We start from the raw sequence: 13080 nt of genomic DNA on the forward strand, positions 1-13080 counted from the left end.
TGGGGTACAGGATAATGACACGTTGTAGGTCGGTTCGGACATTTCCAGAACACAGCTGGCTAGAGCAGCACTTTTATGAGTCAATTTTAACTCTATTCATCCATTTTGGAAGCTATAGACACTGGGGGAGATTTATCAGAGGAGAAGTCACAGAGTTGCCCATAGCAACCAATCAGATGGCTGCTTTCATTTCTGAAAAGGCCTCTGAGAAATGAAAGAAGCCATCTGATTGGTTGCCATGGGCAACTCAGCATTTTTTCCTCTAGACATGTTTTGATAAATCTCCCCCATTGTGCTCGGTCACCCGGTCACCTACCTACAGGCCGTGGGCAACCTATAGTGTCAGGAGGGAAACCCGGAGCCTATATAATGACTAGCAGCTACACAAAGGGTTAAACAGACAGCTACATATATTGTAGTTATTGAGTAACCTTTGTCAGCACTGAGCAAATAATATGGTGGGGACTGTCTATAGTCTAGGTCTCCAAACTGTGGACCTCCAGCTGTTGCAAAACTACAACTCCCAGCATGCCCGGACAGCCAACGGCTGTCCGGGCATGCTGGGAGTTGTAGTTTTGCAACAGCTGGAGACACTTTGGTTGGGAGACACTGGTCTATAAGATTGTGATCGGCAATCCCTAAGGAGGTGTCATGGCGGCCAGGATTGTGGCTTCATTCACTTCAATGGAACTGGGCTGCAATACCACACACAACCTGTGGACAAAGAGTGGCGCTGTTTTTCTAATCCTAGAGACTTCCTCGGCCAGTGGATGGAGTAATGTGTAACCAATGGTGGACGCCCAGACTGCATACAAATGTCGATGGTGTTAACCCCTTCAGATATACTCCATGCTCCTCAGCCAATCACAAAGTCCGTGAGAGACTTTATTCCGGATGGTTGGGCGTGTTCCTCCAGCACAGAGGTTGTCACCTGGGGTGGGGAACGCTAGTCGCATTGTTGACATTGCGGTTGGACTATGTCTTAGGAGATCCCCGGTGGTTTATAGGGTCAGACGCCTTTAGCTGCAGCCACTAGAGGTTGAGGCGTCCATTGTTCTACTCTATAGGATTCCTGTAAGAACAGGGACCTTGTATGGACCTCGTGTCCAGATGTCATAGGGTCCATCCTCGCCCATCTACACGCTATGGATCCCACCTGTAGGACCTCTCCCAAACCGTATCTATCGTATTCCATCGAGGAGATACTGAAGAAACCGGGGTCTTCATCCAAGGAGAACATCAACCTGGAATGTTCCTCAAGGATGGATCCTCAAGACTTGGCGGCGAAAACACCTGTTTTACGGAACGTTAGTAAGTGTATGTATATATTTATCTAATATATATATATCATTTTATAATATATATATATATATATATATATTTATAAATATATATATAAATAAAAATATATATAAATAAATAAATAAATTAAAACTATATATATACACATATATATATATGTATATAACAAATATTTAAATAAATATATATATAAATAAATGTATACATTAATTTAATTAAATATATATATATATTATAAATAAATAACTAAATATAGTATATAAATAAATATATATGAATATATATATATATATATATAAATGTATATGTTAATTTATTTATATATATATATATAATAAATAAATAAATTAATTAATATATATATTTGTGTGTGTGTATATACATATATATATATATATATATATATATATATATATATATAGTGTAAATTTGAGTAGCCGTATTAGTCCAGTGATGCAGATGCAAATCATAAAATGTTGCAGTATCTTTTAATAACCTTTTTATTGGACTAACAGCATTTTGTAGAGAAGCTTTCGGGATTCCTCCCTTTATCAAGTCCAAAGCAAATCTAAGCTCACAAGCAGAAGACACAGGTTACATCTTGTGTCTTCTGCTTGTGAGCTTAGATTTGCTTTGGACTTGATAAAGGGAGGAATCCCGAAAGCTTCTCTACAAAATGCTGTTAGTCCAATAAAAAGGTTATTAAAAGATACTGCAACATTTTATGATTTGCATGTATACATATATGTATAAATATTTAAATATATATATATATATATATATAAATAAATATATAATACATAAATAAATGCATACATTAATTTATTTACATATATATATATATATATACATACATATATATTATAAATAAATAACTAAATATAGTATATAAATAAATATAAATATATTTTTTTTAAATGTTAGGAGTTAATAGTTAATAGGATCAGCTTAGCTACATCGACAGACTCGGCTCTGCTACAATGACTGACTCAGCACTGCTGTTTCGACTAAGCTTTGCTACGTTGACAAAATCAGCCCTACGACATATTCAAACTCAGCTCTGCTACATTGAAAGACTAAGCTGAGCTGTAATGATAAATATATATAATAAATGATTTTTTATATATATATATATATATATATATATATATACTGCTCCTATATACAAGAATATAACTACTATAATACTGTCTCCTATATACAAGAATATAACTACTATAATACTACTCCTATATACAAGAATATAACTACTATAATACTGCTCCTATATACAAGAATATAATTACTATAATACTGCTCCTATATACAAGAATATACCTACTATAATACTGCCTCCTATATACAAGAATATAACTACTATAATACTGCCTCCTATATACAAGAATATTACTACTATAATACTGCCCCTATATACAAGAATATAACTAATATAATACTGCCCCTATATACAAGAATATAACTGCTATAATACTGCTCCTATATACAAGAATATAACTACTATAATACTGCTCATATGTACAAGAGTATAACTACTATAATACTGCTCCTATATACAAGAATATAACTGCTATAATACTGCTCCTATATACAAGAATATAACTACTATAATACTGCCTCCTATATACAAGAATATATCTACTATAATACTGCTCCTATATACAAGAATATAACTACTATAATACTGCTCCTATATACAAGAATATAACTACTATAATACTGCTCTTATATACAAGAATATAACTACTATAATACTGCTCCTATATACAAGAATATAACTACTATAATACTGCCTCCTATATACAAGAATATAACTACTATAATACTGCTCCTATATACAAGAATATAACTACTATAATACTGCCTCCTATATACAAGAATATAATTACTATAATACTGCTCCTATATACAAGAATATAACTACTATAATACTGCTCCTATATACAAGAATATAACTACTATAATACTGCCCCTATATACAAGAATATAACTACTATAATACTGCTCCAGTATACAAGAATATAACTACTATAATACTGCTCCTATATACAAGAATATAACTACTATATTACTGCTCCAGTATACAAGAATATAACTACTATAATACTGCTCCTATATACAAGAATATAACTACTATAATACTGTCTCCTATATACAAGAATATAACTACTATAATACTGCTCTTATATACAAGAATATAACTACTATAATACTGCTCCTATATACAAGAATATAACTACTATAATACTGCTCCTATATACAAGAATATAACTACTATAATACTGCTCCTATATACAAGAATATAACTACTATAATACTGTCCCTATATACAAGAATATAACTACTATAATACTGCTCTTATATACAAGAATATAACTACTATAATACTGCTCCTATATACAAGAATATAACTACTATAATACTGCTCCTATATACAAGAATATAACTACTATAATACTGCTCCTATATACAAGAATATAACTACTATAATACTGCTCCTATATACAAGAATATAACTACTATAATACTGCTTCCTATATACAAGAATATAACTACTATAATACTGCTCCTATATACAAGAATATAACTACTATAATACTGCCTCCTATATACAAGAATATAACTACTATAATACTGTTCCTATATACAAGAATATAACTACTATAATACTGCTCCTATATACTAGAATATAACTACTATAATACTGCCCCTATATACAAGAATATAACTACTATAATACTGCTCCTATATACAAGAATATAACTACTATAATACTGCCCCTATATACAAGAATATAACTACTATAATACTGCTACTATATATAAGAATATAACTACTATAATACTGCTCCTATATACAAGAATATAGCTACTATAATACTGCCCCTATATACAAGAATATAACTACTATAATACTGCTCCTATATACAAGAATATAACTACTATAATACTGCCTCCTATATACAAGAATATAACTACTATAATACTGCCTCCTATATACAAGAATATAACTACTATAATACTGCCTCCTATATACAAGAATATAACTACTATAATACTGCCTCCTATATACAAGAATATAACTACTATAATACTGCTCCTATATACAAGAATATAACTACTATAATACTGCTCATATATACAAGAATATAACTACTATAATACTGCTCCTATATACAAGAATATAACTACTATAATACTGCCTCCTATATACAAGAATATAACTACTATAATACTGCTCCTATACACAAGAATATAACTACTATAGTACTGCTCCTATATACAAGAATATAACTACTATAATACTGCTCCTATATACAAGAATATAACTACTATAATACTGCTCCTATATACAAGAATATAACTACTATAGTACTGCTCCTATATACAAGAATATAACTACTATAATACTGCTCCTATATACAAGAATATAACTACTATAATACTGCTCCTATATACAAGAATATAACTACTATAATACTGCGTCCTCTGTGATGTGTTTCTCACTTGTTATCCTTCCTGTTTTCTTCCCTTAGGCTCAGACATGATGTCCCCGCACAATCTCAGTTCTCATTCGGACTTTAGTGAGAATTGTTCTTCATCAGGGTCACATGACGGTGATGAGGATCTCAGTGACTCCGCACACACCAGTCCCCACAGTAAGAGAATTCTATATACAGTATCTACCAAACCAGACTGACTAAATTGTTCTCCATACTCTTTGGCCTGTTATATACACGTGTTTCCATCATCCCACCAGTAGGTGTCACTGTTCACACTGCTGCATTGAAAAAATAAGTCTGTACTTATTATTCGTCACAGCGACCCCTTCAGGCTGAAATCTGGATGACACATAATAGAAAATGCTTGTAATACAAATAGATAATATGTCTCCTTTCTCATTGAAAACTTGAGGGGAGTTCTGGTCAAGAATTAGTACGGACGCAACATTCTGCTTTTCAGTACTGTAACTGGGTCATGTGATCATCAGCCTGACCCACAAAACATCACGGTGCCTAAAGGGGTACTCCACTGGAAACCTTTTTTTTTTATTTTATTTTATTTTTTTTTAAATCAAATGGTGCCAGAAAGTTAAAAGATTTTTAAATCACTTCTATCTAAAAATCTTAATCCTTCCAGTACTTATCAGCTGCTGTATGCTCCACAGGAAGTGGTTTTCTTTTTGAATTTCTTTTCTGTCTGACCACAGTGCTCTCTGCTGACACCTCTGTCCATGCCAGGAACTGTCCAGAGCAGAATAGGTTTGCTATGTGGATTCAGCAGAGGTGTCAGTAGAGAGCACTGTGGTCAGGCAGAAAAGAAATTCAAAAAGAAAAGAACTTCCTGTAGTATACAGCCGCTGATAAGTATTAGAAGGATAAGGATTTTTAAATTGAAGTAATTTACAAATCTGTAGAGCAAAGTAGGAAGATAGTCAGCTCACCCGGCCACCGCACGGCAATATAATCCTCCAAGGATATAAGGAAAGCAGGTAGATGACAGCGATTAAGAAACTTCACCTTTATTGGAACCACGTAAAATCATCGACATGGAGAGAATTCAGTAAGACAGACATTTAAAATTCCAGGAGTCAGCGCCAAGCATGACGCGTTTCAGGTCATGTGACCTTTCATCAGGTGCACCTGATGAAAGGTCACATGACCTGAAACGCGTCATGCTTGGCGCTGACTCCTGGAATTTTAAATGTCTGTCTTACTGAATTCTCTCCATGTCGATGTTTTTACGTGGTTCCAATAAAGGTGAAGTTTCTTAATCGCTGGCATCTACCTGCTTTCCTTAATTTACAAATCTGTTTAACTTTCTGGCACCAGTTGATTAATTTTTTTTTTTTTTACAGGGGAGTACCGCTTTAATGTGTTAGACAGAGTGATCAGTCATGGGTCAGCTGACTTCCTTGGAACTACAGGATGACATAATCACCTATCAAATTCATCCTGCTAGCTCCCTGACCCCTCCACTCTTATCTTTATCTGTATACTGCTGCTGCTGCAATCTCTATGGGATCAGGATATATAGTAGTTATACACCTCCCCTCCAGCTCTATCTGTATACTGCTGCTATCTCTATGGGATCAGGATATATAGTAGTTATTCACCTCCCCTCCAGCTCTATCTGTATACTGCTGCTATCTCTATGGGATCAGTATATATAGTAGTTATACACCTCCCCTCCAGCTCTATCTATATACTGCTGATGCTATCTCTATGGGATCAGGATATATAGTAGTTATACACCTCCCCTCCAGCTCTATCTGTATACTGCTGTTATCCCTATGGGATCAGGATATATAGTAGTTATACACCTCCCCTCCAGTTCTATCTGTATACTGCTGCTATTACTATGGGATCAGGTTATGTAGTAGTTATACGCTTCCCTCCAGCTCTATCTGTATACTGCTGCTGATATCTCTATGGGATCAGTATATATAGTAGTTATACACCTCCCCTCCAGCTCTATCTCTATGGGATCAGGATATATATATATATATATATATATATATATATATATATATATAGTAGTTATACACCTCTCCTCTCCAGCTCTATCTGTATACTGCTGCTATCTCTACGGGATCAGTACATAGAGTTGTTATATACCTCTCTCCTCCAGCTCTATCTGTATACTGCTGCTATCTCTATGGGATCAGGATATCTAATCGTTTTACAAGTAAGCACAATGTATACAGAAGAACCATTATTTCTAATAATAGATTATAATAAGCAAAATAAGCACATTAACACTTAATGCTCTGCTAACATACTCTGGATTTATTTTATTTTCCTGTAGCCCAGTGTTTTCCAACCAGGGTGCCTCCAGCTGTTGCAACAATACAACTCCCAGCATGCCCGGACAGCCGAAGGCTGTCCGGGCATGCTGGGAGTTGTAGTCTTGCAACAGCTGGAGGCGCCCTGGTTGGAAAACACTGCTGTAGCCAATCCTTATCCTGAAATCCTCTGCGCTGCTGTCCCCATCCCCCGACCCCATGTACTTGTAGGATCAATACTGAATCCCTATAACGTGTTCCTGGGGATCTATCCTGACATTGTAAATTTTTCTTATTTAGGTGAACGCAAGAACAAAAGGCGGATTAGAACCACGTTCACCATGGAGCAACTGCAGGAGCTGGAGAGGATCTTCCATGTGACACATTACCCGGACGTTCAGACAAGAGACAAGCTGGCCGCCAAGATCAAACTCCCCGAGACACGAGTCCAGGTACCCCATAAGGGGTTAAAGGAGGGGAAAGGTCACCGCAATCAGTAATGGGACCCTTACCTACCATGTATAATCTCTAATACTAGTGTCCTCTTCTGAGAGACAGGGCACTAGGACCCAGGTGCCTCTAAAGTTCAGTAACATATCTTAAAGGAGCACTCTGATTATGTAATGCAGCATACATTATGATGGGAATAATGTAAAGGTTCTTGTGCTTACCTGTTTTGGCTGTTATGGCAGGCATGGGGTTTGGCTCTATACTGGATATACTTCCATGACTGAAATGTTTTATAACCTTATCCCATAGAGATAGCAGCAGTATACAGATAGAGCTGGAGGGGAGGTGTATAACTACTATATATCCTGATGCCATAGAGATAGCAGCAGTATACAGATAGAGCTGGAGGAGAGGTGTATAACTACTATATATCCTGATCTCATAGAGACAGCAGCAGTATACAGATAGAGCTGGAGGGGAGGTGTAGAACTACTATATATCCTGATCCCATAGAGATAGCAGCAGTACACAGATAGAGCTGGAGGTGAGGTGTATAACTACTATATATCCTGATCTCATAGAGACAGCAGCAGTATACAGATAGAGCTGGAGGGGAGGTGTAGAACTACTATGTATCCTGATCTCATAGAGACAGCAGCAGTATACAGATGGAGCTGGAGAAGAGGTGAATAACTACTATATATACTGATCCCATAGAGATAGAAGCCGCAGTATACAGATAGAGCTGGAAGGGAGGTGTATAAATACTATACATCCTGATCCCATAGAGATAGCAGCAGTATACAGATAGAGCTGGAGAAGAGGTGTATAACTACTATATATCCTGATCCCATAGAGATAGCAGCAGTATACAGATTGAGCTGGAAGGGAGGCGTATAACTACTATATATCTTACTATATATCCTGATCCCATAGAGATAGCAGCAGTATACAGATAGAGCTGGAGGGGTATAACTACTATATATCCTGATCCCATAGAGATAGAGATAGATGGGCGGTATATAACTATTATATATCCTGATCCCATAGAGATAGCAGCAGTATACAGATAGAGCTGTAGGGGAAATGTATAGCTACTATATATCCTGATCCTATAGAGATAGCAGCAGTATACAAATAGAGCTGGAGGGGAGGGGTATAACTTCTATATATCCTGATACCATAGAGATAGCAGCAGTATACAGATAGAGCTGGAGGAGAGGTGTATAACTACTATATATCCTGATCCCATAGAGATAGCAGCAGTATACAGATAGTGCTGGGAGGGGAGGTATATATCTAATGTATATCCTGATCCCATAGAGATAGCAGCAGTATACAGCTAGAGCCTGAGAGGATGTGATAACTAATATATAACACGATCCAGTCTATGGGGCCCCCAAGTGTTAGGGCCCGCGTGTGACTGCTTACCCCTATAGCATTATCCCCCTATGGTGTTTCACCAGTCACATTGACCGGGAGACGACCGGCCGACTGAAGACAAATTATTATGGCTATAAATTAATTTCAGGGAACAAACGATTACAAAGTCACCAAAGCGATAGAACAAGGACGGAATAATCATTGACTTATATGGATTGGAGGATTCTGTGCTGAGCTCCACGTAAAATATATATGAAACAGAGGATCACATGACCTTCTGCCATCACTAATACCACCACTGGGCCGCCATTAGACCAGTAAGCTGGCACTTTGTACCCAGAAATATTTTGGAAAATAGTAAAAAAAAATGATATATATACATTTGAATGAAGCAAATTTCCAAAATGTTTTGTTTTATTTCCCAAGATTTGGTTTCAGAACCGGCGCGCTAAATGGCGGAAGTACGAAAAACTTGGCAACTTTGGAGGCCTCCAGCACCTCACTGCACTAGACATTGTGCCAGCGCCAAAAGCCAACTCTACGGTGAGATGACATCACATGATATCCTTATCCAAAAATGGTACCACTGAAATGATGTTCTTGTACACTAAAGTAATAGGAAAGGGTATTCCACTGGCCAGCGTTCAGAACTTTGTTTACACACTGCGGGGAACGACCACAACCCCTCGTGACATCACGGCCACACCCCCTCAATGAAAGTCTATGGGAGGGGGCGTGACAAAAGCCACGCCCCCTCCCATAGATCTGCATTGAGGGGGTTTGGCCATGACGTCACAAGGGGGCTTGTCCGACTCTATTAGAACATTACCTGTCTGATGGCATTGTACCATCTGGAAATCTTTGTGGAGAAGGAAATATGCCTTGTAGGGTATTTTTTAGGGGTCGGCCTCAGTCCTTTTCTTCTAGTGAAGGGAAATCTCAAAGCTTCAGTAGATCAGGACATTGTGGACAATTGTCACTTCCAACTTTGTAGGGACCTTTTGTATTTGGCCCTTCACAGCATGACTCCATTAAAGGGGTACTCTGCACCTAGGCAGGGGTACTCTGCCCCTAGACAATCCCAGCGATCTCGGCTGCGGCACCCTAGACATCCTAGTTCGCTCTGTGCCGACTGACTGGCGATGCGGGTTGGAGGCTCGTGACGTCACTGTCGTGCCCCCTCCCATAGACTTGCATTCAGGGGGCGTGGCTGTGACATCACGAGCCTCCAGCGCTGCACCCGACACTCTAAACGATTGCCGGGTGCAGAAGGGAGATCACGGGGGTCTCTAGCCAGATGTCTAGGGGCGGAGTACCCCTTTAAGGGTTCATGAAGGACTTATTGGGGGAGAAAAACCTGACTCGTTTGCACAAAGCCCTGACTTCCACCCTATCCAACACATTTGAGATGAATCAGAACCAAGGTTGTGAACCGGGCCTTCTCCTCCAAGCTCAGTGCTTGACCTCACAATGGTCCTCTGGATGAATGGGGAAAAAAATCTCCAAAATATTGTAGAAAGTCCTCCCAGAACAGTAGAAGCTGGTATAACTACAAAAACGGGGCCGACTTTATAATAAGTCCTAAGAATTTAGAATAAGATGCCCTAAAAGTTTCTGTAGAAATAGTGTATAGATGACTCAATACTTCCCTATATCTATGGGACCTCCAAACCCCTCGCGGGTTGGACTGACAGTCCAACCCACGAGGGGATTGAAGGTCCCATAGCAATGGTTCATTTAGGGTTTTGTAAACTCCTTGAAGAACTTATTTGCTCCATGATCTCTCACTTGAAGGAGAGAACAAAGTCCTGATCATAAAGTGTCCTGATCATGGCTCACCCCCCCCCCCCCCCCCCAAGCTCAATGGTCTGGTACCTTATAAAGGCTTGCCTTATCCTGTATACTCCCTTTCCGCCTACAAAATGGCAGCATACGAATTTCTTCTGTATCCTCAACACAGAATTTGAAAGATTAAAATAAATGTAAGAGATTTGTGAAAATTATGACCAAATTCCTTTAATTCCACAGGACTTCACTCTACATATGAAGACGTTTCCAGATCTTGAATCGACACCTGGGTATTATTTACCTTTTCAAGGTCCCTTTACATCCAGGGTAGCCTTGGTGCCCCACTTGGGCTCCACACGAACATCACTGACACCATCACCCTACTACTTTCCTTTACCCCATGGAATGGGCTACAGGGGTGTCCTGGCTACACCAACGTAACCTCAGGAGGAGACTAAGAATCTCTCGATGTGTCGGTATGACATTCCGGGGCTGCGCGGTACATAATATGCAGCAGATGGGGTGTGCACTTCATCAGAGGATGAAATATATCTGTAACTAACGGCAAGCGGTTAATGGCCACTCTCGGGAGGACGGCAAGAGACGCTTCACCGCGGAAAAGTCATTTATCTGTTATTTAAAAACTGCCGACAAAACTAGCGGTGTCATCACGAGAACACAGAGACAATTAAAAAAGCTTATCATTTATTTATGCCCTCGACGCGGCGCAGGAAAATGGCGGAAAAAGCACAAGCAGATGTTCCCGAAGTCCATTTAGTTGGGATTCATGGGAGCGGTTTAGAAGACAAGTGGTACGGACGGCTTTGGCTTCAAGGATTTATAGGACTAAGAAGTGGAGAGTGAAGATGGCGGAAGGACGAGACTGAAAAGATAAAGGTTCCCAGAGACAGATATCTGAGATGGAAGAGATGAGAGGGGCTTCTGGAGGGGCGGAATTTGACGCTTTTTATGTTCATCCTATTAAGATTAGAGGATGAGACTTCGGCAGCTTCTTCCTCGAGTGGATAAGAGACATAATGATCGGGAACAATTACCTGTATATTGTAAATAGAGTTAAATGGCTTCACAATGATGGCTGAAATGAAGTGGTGAGCATAGAGTACAGTGGTATGCATACAGTGAGGCGGTGAGCATAGAATACCGTGATGTGCATACAGTGAAGCGGTGAGCATAGAGTATAGTGAAGGATGGAGCATAAAGTGATGCGGTGAGCATAGAGTATGGGGGTGTGCATACAGTGAGGCGGTGAGCTTACAGTACAGTGAAGTGTGGAGCATACAGTGAGGCGGTGAGCATAGAGTATGGCGGTGTGCATACAGTGAGGCGGTGAGCATAGAGAATGGTGGTGTGCATACAGTGAGGCAGTGAGCATAAAGTACAGTGAAGTGTGGAGCATACAGTGAGGCAGTGAGCATAAAGTACAGTGAAGTGTGGAGCATACAGTGAGGCGGTGAGTATAGAGTATGGTGATGTGCATACAGTGAGGCGGTGAGCATAGAGTACAGTGAAGTGTGGAGCATACAGTGAGGAGGTGAGCATAGAGTATGGTGGTGTGCATACAGTGAGGCGGTGAGCATACAGTACAGTGAAGTGTGGAGCATACAGTGAGGCGGTGAGCTTACAGTACAGTGAAGTGTGGAGCATACAGTAAGGCGGTGAGCATGCAGTACAGTTAAGTGTGGAGCATACAGTGAGGCGGTGAGCTTACAGTACAGTGAAGTGTGGAGCATACAGTGAGGCGGTGAGCTTACAGTACAGTGAAGTGTGGAGCATACAGTGAGGCAGTGAGCATACAGTACAGTGAAGTGTGGAGCATACAGTGAGGCGGTGAGCTTACAGAACAGTGAAGTGTGGAGCATACAGTGAGGCGGTGAGCTTACAGTACTGTGAAGTGTGGAGCATACAGTGAGGCAGTGAGCTTACAGTACAGTGAAGTGCATGCAGTGAGGCAGTGAGCTCACAATACAGTGAAGTGTGGAGCATACAGTGAGGTGGTGAGCATACAGTACAGTGAAGGATGGAGCATACATTGAGGCGGTGAGCATAGAGAACAGTGAAGTGTGGAGCATACAGTGAGGCGGTGAGCATACAGTACAGTGAAGGATGGAGACTACAGTGAGGTGGTGAGCTTACAGTACATTGAAGTGCATACAGTGAGGCAGTGAGCATACAGTACAGTGAACGGTGGAGCATACAGTGAGGCGGTGAGCATACAGTACAGTGAAGTGTGGAGCATACAGTGAGGCAGTGAGCTTACAGTACAGTGAAGTGTGGAGCATACAGTACAGTGAAGGATGGAGCATACAGTACTGTGAAGTGTGGGGCATACAGTGAGGCGGGGAGCTTATAGTACAG

General features: G+C 39.5%; 1 protein-coding gene across 3 annotated transcripts; it reads left to right on the forward strand.

Moving 5' to 3' along the window:
• Window positions 1-603: 603 nt before the first annotated feature.
• Window positions 604-11153, forward strand: ISX (intestine specific homeobox). 3 transcript variants are annotated; one of them, XM_056517697.1, is made up of 5 exons: window positions 604-1317; window positions 4835-4957; window positions 7384-7535; window positions 9343-9459; window positions 10945-11153. In XM_056517697.1, exons 1-5 carry the CDS (start codon window positions 1146-1148, stop codon window positions 11143-11145), a joined length of 765 nt encoding a protein of 254 aa, XP_056373672.1. In that variant the 5' UTR covers window positions 604-1145; the 3' UTR covers window positions 11146-11153. The 3 variants fall into 3 exon arrangements, with proteins under 3 accessions (XP_056373672.1, XP_056373673.1, XP_056373674.1); XM_056517698.1 differs by having other exon boundaries at window positions 604-1311; XM_056517699.1 differs by lacking the exon at window positions 4835-4957 and having other exon boundaries at window positions 604-1311.
• Window positions 11154-13080: the final 1927 nt, after the last annotated feature.

This window comes from Hyla sarda, chromosome 4, assembly GCF_029499605.1.
Source record: "Hyla sarda isolate aHylSar1 chromosome 4, aHylSar1.hap1, whole genome shotgun sequence".
Classification (NCBI taxonomy): domain Eukaryota; kingdom Metazoa; phylum Chordata; class Amphibia; order Anura; family Hylidae; genus Hyla; species Hyla sarda.